This window comes from Pyxicephalus adspersus, chromosome 10 (genome assembly GCF_032062135.1).
Source record: "Pyxicephalus adspersus chromosome 10, UCB_Pads_2.0, whole genome shotgun sequence".
Taxonomy (NCBI): domain Eukaryota; kingdom Metazoa; phylum Chordata; class Amphibia; order Anura; family Pyxicephalidae; genus Pyxicephalus; species Pyxicephalus adspersus.
Genome location: NC_092867.1, coordinates 26,871,984 through 26,880,913, shown reverse-complemented (window position 1 = coordinate 26,880,913; position 8,930 = coordinate 26,871,984). Strand labels below are relative to the sequence as shown.

Below are 8,930 nucleotides of genomic sequence, written 5' to 3'. Positions count from 1 at the left end.
ATATCTACTCAAAATACAAGAGCCAGAACAGTGTTCAACCCAGAATTGTTTTTTTTTAGCTGGGTGGGAAGAAATTGTAGGCGGGTGGCAGTCCTTGTATTGTGACCCAACTCTTTGGTAACCACCCAAAAACAGCTGAATGGTTTCTTAAAAGTGTCAAGTGGGGCACCCAGCTAAAAGGGGATGGGGGAGAACACTGCCAGAAACAGCCAGGCAACCAGAGAGAAATTCACTGTGGATTCAATGCCTTTAGCCTTTTAATAAAACAGAAGCAGAAACTGCTGTAAATACATAGCAACCAATTCATTACCCAGTGTTACCCATGACACCCATTTTTTCTGAATGTCAGTAAATAGATGTGGTTGCTATGGGTTGTTGCAATATTGTACATGTTTCATGCTCTGTGTATTTTACTTAAATTAAGCACACGTTGTTAAAAGCAGTAAATGCAACCTAAGTGGGGTCTCAGGATACAAAAACAAACTACTAGTTTATTCATATAAAAACATGCTAACTGCTTAGTTACTGATCACTGGGAAATATTTTGCACCAACCTAATCTTGGTAGAGGGAAAAAAAAAAGGAAGTGACTCATACCACTCTGTGATCCCATGTGCAAGTTTCTCCGTCTCATTCACTTACAACGTACAGGATGCAGACCTCTGCAGACTGCAACAACTTTTCTTTATTTAGTGACGTTTAATGCATGGATACCAAAACATGAATCAATAGATGCTTTACTAACATGTTTGACAAAGGGAAACAAGGCAGAACAAGGGGAAAATTTGGAATACTTTTTAGTTAAAGTGTAGATATCTTAGTTTATGGAAACAGCTAAATTCATGTCCACGTTAGATACATAAACACACATCCACTGCTAAAATTTGAGGTGTTTTTTCAGTTGTTGAATGATACCCTTGAACCACTACAGTGATCACTGATAATTTCTAGGACCTGAAAAATGTCATTTTGCTTCTAGACTAGATTGTTTCTGGAGATCCACTACCGATTCTGTTGAAAATGGTCATGTCAAGTGCTGCTTGTTGGGTCCTTTGTGTGCGCTAAAGCACGGATGTTTTGTAATTTACTTATAGGAGCAGCCAATAGGCAGCTCAGTCATGGAGCCTGATTTATTAAAGCTCTCCAAGGCTGAAAAGGATACACTTTCATTAGTGAAGCTGGGTGATCCAGCAAACCTGGAATGGAATTTCTAAAAGTCATTTGCTATTTGTTAGCAATTATTTTTAATCCTGAACAGATCTATTCCATATTAACTGGATTACTCCGCTTCACTGATTAAAATGTTCCAGCCTTGGTGAGCTTTAATAAATCAGGCCCATAATAATCGGTACAGATATCTAGTTCTTTTATTAGCCAACCTACTAAATGCTTTAGCAAAGGCACTTGTAGTAATGTATTACATGGTAAGCAAGCAAAGAGTCCTAAGATGTCAAACATTTAAACGACTATGCTGTTGAACAACATGGGAAACATTACCAAGTATATCATATTTATGAAAAACAAGTAGAGAATGTAATCTAAACTAGCTCAAAGAGTAAGTGAGAATGAAAATAAGGTACATCTCAGCAATACATGCACATTTCCTATACATGCAGGAACTATCTGCAAGAAATGCACCCAGGCTATAAGACCTGTTAAGTGCTGACAACACAAATTTATGAGCACAGAGTCTTGTCAGCCCTGCCCAAAGTACTCTTCCCAAGATAACTACTGGGATAGCTACTCTCCTTATAACACAGTACATGCTTCTGACATGAAGCATGGCTTTTTTATTGCACTCATCAAACAGATATAACAACACACTTATAAAAGAAGTTTACCAGACCGAAAAAAGGGCAAATAAGAGAAGTTCTACAATATAGGAGAAAGGGCAAATAAAGTTCAGTGAAGATGACCGAACACAAAGAACAAAGGAAAAAGCCCTGTTATGATAGTTAAGAACAGTTAGTTGGAAAATTCTAAAAGGGAAATCTTTGCATTTACTATTTTTTCGGCACATATTGTAATATAAACCTAGCTTCTGTAAAAGACAGTACAGCGTTCAAAACAAAAAAAATTTAAACTGGGAGGCAGCCTCTGTATTGTGACCCAATTATTCTGTAACTACTGAAAAAGAGCTGGGTGGTTACTGAAAAGTGCTGGGTGGTGCACCCAGCTAAAAGAGGCTGGGGAGAACACGGCCGTACATATATACCTAGATTGAAGAAGCCGTATTTGCTTACTGCTTATCAGTACCACACAGAGGCTGTCTCTTCCTATTTTTTCAGTATGAAGCCCCAGACAGACACTCCATAATTGTCACTTGAAACAATCAGTAGTGAGTAGCTGGCTAGAATTCTGCAGAATCTTCATCTTTAGTGAATAAGCAGCCGCAGAGGGACATCTCATTTATCCAGCCAGTGAAGAAGCCACACAAGGAAAAAGCAAATGGGCTCAAAGAAGCTTAGTCGCTGGTGGATTTTTACTACTGACAACTGCCAGTGTATCATGGGCCCTTTGTCATTCTTAGTGTTTAGAGAAGACACCTTTATTACATTTATCAAAAAAGAAATCGAGCTCTAAGCATTTAGGTTTCTTTTCCACATCCAGAAACCTAACAGTAGGTCTTTTATCAACAGAAGCCCACAGGTTTAATAAAATAATTATCTGCAAACATGAGAAGCTCCTCTGAGATTATAAAAAAGTATTCAAATACAGATTTATAGAAAAAGATAACACGTACCTTTGGAGAACAGTTAAAATGCATTCCAGGAACTGGCAGTGTAGTAACATACATAGTTATACATCGATACAAGTACAGAGTACCAACTATACAAAAAAATCTTCGGCCAACTATGGATCTGTAAAGGAAAAGGACAATGAAATATGTTAAATTAAAAAAGCAACTAACATCATTTATTATAACAACTTAATATGCAAGAAAATAATATATATATTTTATATATCCGGTGCTCACATTCAACAGATACACAATCTTGTCCAAATTACTGTTATGAAAAATGGCACTTGATGGGTTGCAAAAATAAATAAAATGAATAAACAAAAAAGATAAAATGTGCTCAATGAAAAAAAAAGGCCTGTGGGTGAGTAGGGTGTTTAGCTACATACACATCAGATAATAAATCCTCAAAGACAAACGGCTGTGCAGCGCTCTGGCAAAAATGCGACATGTATATCTACAGCGGTCTCCTGATGTTGTTCGTTATTCCACGGCACCGTGATAGGGAATAACTGCTTTTGAGGAAAGCACAGTAAGGTGTCCTCCGCTCTCAATAGAACAGATCGGTGCTGTGTGGCAAAACATTTCCAGCGATAATCATTTGACAACCACCATTTATCTGTCGAAGGGTTTACAATGTGCATACATATTTTAGTGTCTTCTCAATAAGCATATTCGGAGATGCCGAATATTTAAATGACACGATACGTTAGATCCATAACCGAACACTGAGGAGCTAATGTCAGCAGAATCTTCAAATTCTCTGGTGATGTGGTCAGGTTGGTTTATGTACACCTTAATACTGAAGGCTAACTTACAATTTTAAACATTTTCTTGTTCTGTTCTTTTCTGTTGTGGTACTTTCTTTGCTCACATTACCAGACCCCAACACATGGAAAACAAAAACCTGCTTGCAGCTTTAGCATAAAATCCAAAATAAAATAGAGAAGGACTTTTTTGGACTCCTAGATTGTAAGCTGTTCTGCGCAGGGTCCTCTCGTCCTCTTGTGTCACTGTCTGTCATGTGCAACCCCTATTTAATTGTACAGCTCTGTGTAATATGTTGGCTCTATATAAAGCCTGTTTAATAATATTAATACCTTTACTGGTATAAACAATAAAGGTGTTTTATCTCTTACATGGCAAAGAGCCAAATCCAGTTGCTACTGAAGGACACTTTGCTGTAAGGCTAATTCTTTATAAAACCACCAAATCAGTGTAGTTAAGCATACAAAATCAGCTACAATGACTGAGTTATATTGTGATGTAAAAGTGTTTAACTTGTGATACAGAGCCAACTACTTATGTGGAAAATGCTGCAGGGATTTAAAAAGTAACATTACATGCTATCAGCGTTTTGCATTTTTTTGCATTTTCTCCACACTTTTCTACGATTATAATTCTGTCACCCAAGGAGCCAATTTTACCCCTGGTCATAAAGACTATGTTAGCTATGAGCTCAGTTTTGGTAATGGAATCATTTACCTGCTGACTACAGTATATGTTAACAGCTAAGAGATAATCTGGTGCAAAGGAGCGAACAATGAGGCAAAAACACCTAGATGACACAGAAGTATTCTTCACGATATTTAAAAAGAATTTTGCATCGGCTTTGCAATTCAATATGATTCTGACTATTACAAATGTTTGTTGATCAAAGATTTACTAAATGTAAATATTATCAATGTCCCTTTGTCAATATGCTGCACAGAGCACAAGAATTACTCTACATCGAAAATAAAATAAGGGAATATGAGTCAGAATGGGAGTCAGGGAATAAAGTCATTGCATACAGGTTTTTCACATCAAAGCTCCTTTTAAATCACATAGGACTAATTTATATGTCTTATTCCGGTAGGTGACACATGATATGTACTGCAACCTTTTGCATGATGAACTCTACTTAAAATAATGACAGATACGCAAAATTATACCTAAAACAAAACCTGTGACATGTTGTAGAGCAGACTGAAACAAATCAGTTTTTAAATTCATGCACAGTAATCAGAAGTGAAAAACGAAGTTTGAATATTATTTAAATTGCTGACAGCTTTGCTCAGTATGGATGCGCTAAGAGTTATTTTCTAAATTAAACTGTGACATTGCTGTGAACATTGACAAACAGAGGAAAATAAGTTACTTAGTGTGCAAACACATTAGAGAATAAATGCTGAATATATAAACTTTGTAAATTTCTCTCTCTTTAAGGTACCAAAAGTAGACATTTGAAAAGCAGTTACAAAAGACCAAAAACAAACCCATTCTACAACAAACACATTATGAAATGGCTCCAGCTTGTACGATCTGTGTACTGACACCAATAAATTTGGCTTCGAATCAACAAGGAACAATTTTAATAAACCTCTGGAAAGAACAGAGCAGATCATTAACAAGGAAAACATTTTCCACTGCACTTCCCAAATGAAATATGTTGCTGATTAGTTCAGCAGTTTAAAAGGCAGAATATATTTATTTGTGGTGGCCTCCAATTAATGAAGGATTTTGGTAAACATCTGGGAAGAACCCAGTTCTTTGTGTATGCAACAGCCATTCTTTCCATTACAGGGAGGAACTCCATTATCGCTCCCATAATTGTCTGTTAACATCATTAACAGTGCACAAGAATTGTAGTCCTCTCGAAAGAGACCCTGCTAGTCACCACACTTTAATGAAAAGCTTGCGAAGTAGAGAGGCACATTTGTCAACTTCATAATACAAATTTTTTTATCTGTATTTATGTTCTGATTCTCTTCCTGGAAGTGTCCATACTTGTCTGTGCCAGCCTATGCCCCCTACCCATGCTGCTATGTTTACAGACAAGCTGCTGTGCAGGCTCCTGTTGTTTCCCGATTTTAGGCAGGATTAGCTAGCTATGGCCTCCAGGACTGGATGAACAAAGCTACAAACCCTTAGGTAAAACAGTACATGTATTTGTGCAATAAACCATTTGCTTGCAGTTCAGCTTTAGACTTTAGCCTGAGCAATATTGGCTCAGATCAGGTCAAAGCACTGAAGCTTGCAAGGAGACTTCTGTGGGAAGGTTACCCATCTCCAGACCCCATCATTTAGGTGTTTTTATGGCACCTTTCACGGGGGTGAAATAATTGCTCATGTCTGTTCGAACATTTCTTTTAATGTACTATTCCATCCCAAAAGTCTTCCAAGATCAATGAGCTTCTGAAGCCAAATCTAGACTGTAGCAGAAGAGAAGTTAACAGCCTAAATGGGGGGGACATCTCAAAAGAAAGCAATCAGAAGCAACATTTCAATGGCAGGGGTCTGGGAAAAAAGTCAGGAACATAGAGGGCTCCCACACTAGTAGGGGTGATAACTTCATACTGAAGTGATAAGTGTCAAAGTTAGATTCTGCTCACATTTTTTAAAGATTTGCACTCACTTTTTGTCATGTCTTATATTTTATATATAAACAACGGATGAACTGCCTCAATGAAGAAAACAAAATAAAACTAAAAAAAAAAAAAAAAAAAAAAAACACACCTCACCTTTACCTTTGCAGATCTATCAATGCATCTGGTGGTTTCCTGGATCAGGTCCTGCGTCATCACGACATCCTTCTTCTTTGGCCTTCTTCATACATCACCTGATCTCGTGCCTGTGCAGTGCGAGATCAGATGATGTAGAAAAACCCACAGAAGGAGCAGCCGGAAGCCTCCGGAATACATGCGTCATGCATCCCGGGAGGCTTCTGTCTGCCACAGCAATCATGACAGAAAGGGAAGGGGCTTACTCACACTTACTCCCTTTACTTATTTTAAAGGGTTTTAAACCCCCTCCCCAAAAAAAGGCCATTTTTACCTTCTTTAAATGGGTTGTCCACCCTTTTATGTAAGATAAAAATTTGAATTCAGGTCTGCTTTAAAAAGAGCTGTCCATCATTATTCTCATTTAACGTGTTACAACTCATCATTTTAATAATTACCACCAGACTGAGTGTCCACCAAGAACAGCCTAAATTTATTCCTTAGACTTTGGCATTTGACTATGAACTAACAACCTATTGAAATATTATGGCAATGTTATATTGAGTAATATGTTCACTTGAGGCCAAGTTGATGAACTGCCCTAAAAAAAAAAAAAAAAAAAAACACTTTACAATGTCAAACACTACATGTACATACTACAGTGCAATCAATGCATGCTGAAAACAAAATATTTGACACAAAAGCTTACTCACTTGTACTTTAGGAAAACCCATTGGAGAGTCCAGAGTGCCACTAGAATCATTCCATTAATCTCACAAATGGAGAAAGCCCATGAAACCCTGTCAAAATGATCAAAAAATACATCCGGAAGGGGACCCTCCTCTGTCTTGGAAGGCACACGTTCATGAACAACAGAAATCATAACCGAGGTGAAAATAAAACAGAAAAGTGCATAGAGGAAGGCTATAAGGGTTTTAAACCACTCATCAGGAAAAGACTGAGAACGGTCCACCTCAGGCATAGAAATTTTTATCATTTCCTTACGGATTCCATTTGGCATCCCATTCTTCTTAGCTTTGCTAGTGAAAGCATGATCGCTCGAGTTGATCTCAGCTTTGGTGTATATGTGTCCGTTTGCATGTCCATTTTTGTGTTCCTCTATGTGATGTTCAATTTTTAGTGTTTCAATCATCTCCAGCAGTTGCCTTCCGTTATCAGAAGAGACAAGGGACAACGGTGGCTTGTGAAAGTCATCTTCTCTTAACCTGAGCAAACCTTGGCCATTAAGGGATTTAAAGGACTCCAAGTATTCCGGAAGACCTCTGTTGGCTAACCAGTCAGCAACCTCCTTGGGTGACCAGTGGATTACTTCCTTCATTTTCCAATTACAACCGTGTATGGATGTCAGCTTATTCTACACAACTGTTCTTGCAGCAAACGAGTCCTCCTTGTAACCTTCTCATCCTGTCTCAGGTTTAGCTATACAGCACAAATATGAATGAGACAGGAAGCCAATAGATGTTTACACATTACATGTCTCCACGTTTTCAGCGATAAAGAAGTTACGCCAATAGGTCACTAAAACGAGAAGGAAAAACAAATCATTAGTATTAAAAAAATTACTAAAAATATAACAATACAAAAATGGCAGCTAGGAAAAAAAAAAGTTACCAGAGGAAGGAAAAGGAAAGTGTTTACGTCTAGCAAAATTATTATAGAGAAATAATTGTATTCCAGTTATATTACTATGTTAACAGAATTACAGCCCAAATCATTTAGCTAAGAGCAGCTGGAAAGACTTGGCTGTTGAAAACAGACTTTTCCTGCCTATACTACACTACAATGAATCTTGAATTCTTCATGCATACGTTAAACAGTTTACCCCAGTCTACCTCATCAAGTTGCCAATTTTTACAGAAGTCTCAACCAGTTCAGTGGATAAAGTCAATAAAGAACAGCAAAAACAACTCTTAAGGCAGAACTAATATTCTACTTTTAAAAATGTTGGTTCTTTCTGCAAAAGGCATTCTTACTTGTCTGATCACTCTGAGGAACTAATAAAATTGCTTGGCTGATAATATGCCAAGCAATATTGGCTTCTATGTTTGCTGAGACTGAATGAACTCCCATGCGCTTACGTGGGAGTTCATTTATCCTGACCCAGCCAATCAAGATGGCCAATTACTGCAACTAGAAAGAGAAGGAAGATGGCAGAGCGTTGGGGTGAAACTGGTGAGTATAGCAGGGTTTAGTTCTGCCTTCAGAGTATTTTTAAAAATGTATATATTAAAAAAAATTATTTAAGAAATGTTATTCATCAATATTGGCAAAAAGCATACTTTTGTTGTTATAAATATGCCCTTTAATAATTGTCAAAACTAAGGTCAGTTTACTCTTAGCTTTGTGTGTTTGTTACAGGACATTTCCAAACATCCAAGAATACTGCATAAAAAAGTGGTACAATATGTTCAGATTTTATTGTGCCACAGCAACTACTTGTGGTTTTCAAGAACTGATCATTGCACAACACAAAAAGGATTTCTACAATTAAAGCTCAGTGAATAATTTACATATTTTTATTTCAACACTTTTGCAGGTTAAATAATTGATTCAGATCTCCAATGTATCTACGAACCTGGGGGAATTACCATGAATGCCAATAAATCACTGTGTGAAAGTGCAGCAGCTTTCATTAGAAACAGACCAGTTTTTAAATGGGTCTATGAAGCACTTTAAATGATTAGCAGA

General features: G+C 37.3%; 1 protein-coding gene across 3 annotated transcripts in view; it reads right to left on the bottom strand.

Moving 5' to 3' along the window:
- SGMS1 (sphingomyelin synthase 1) overlaps positions 1 to 8,930 on the bottom strand; it is a 157,435-nt gene that overhangs the window by 12,650 nt on the left and 135,855 nt on the right. For all 3 annotated transcript variants that reach the window (XM_072425160.1, XM_072425161.1, XM_072425159.1), the window contains 2 exons: positions 6,935 to 7,760; positions 2,743 to 2,860 (listed from right to left, as the gene is read on the bottom strand). In XM_072425160.1, coding sequence (XP_072281261.1) covers positions 2,743 to 2,860; positions 6,935 to 7,560 — 744 coding nt within the window. In that variant the 5' untranslated portion in view covers positions 7,561 to 7,760. The remainder of the gene's footprint in view (positions 1 to 2,742; positions 2,861 to 6,934; positions 7,761 to 8,930) is intronic.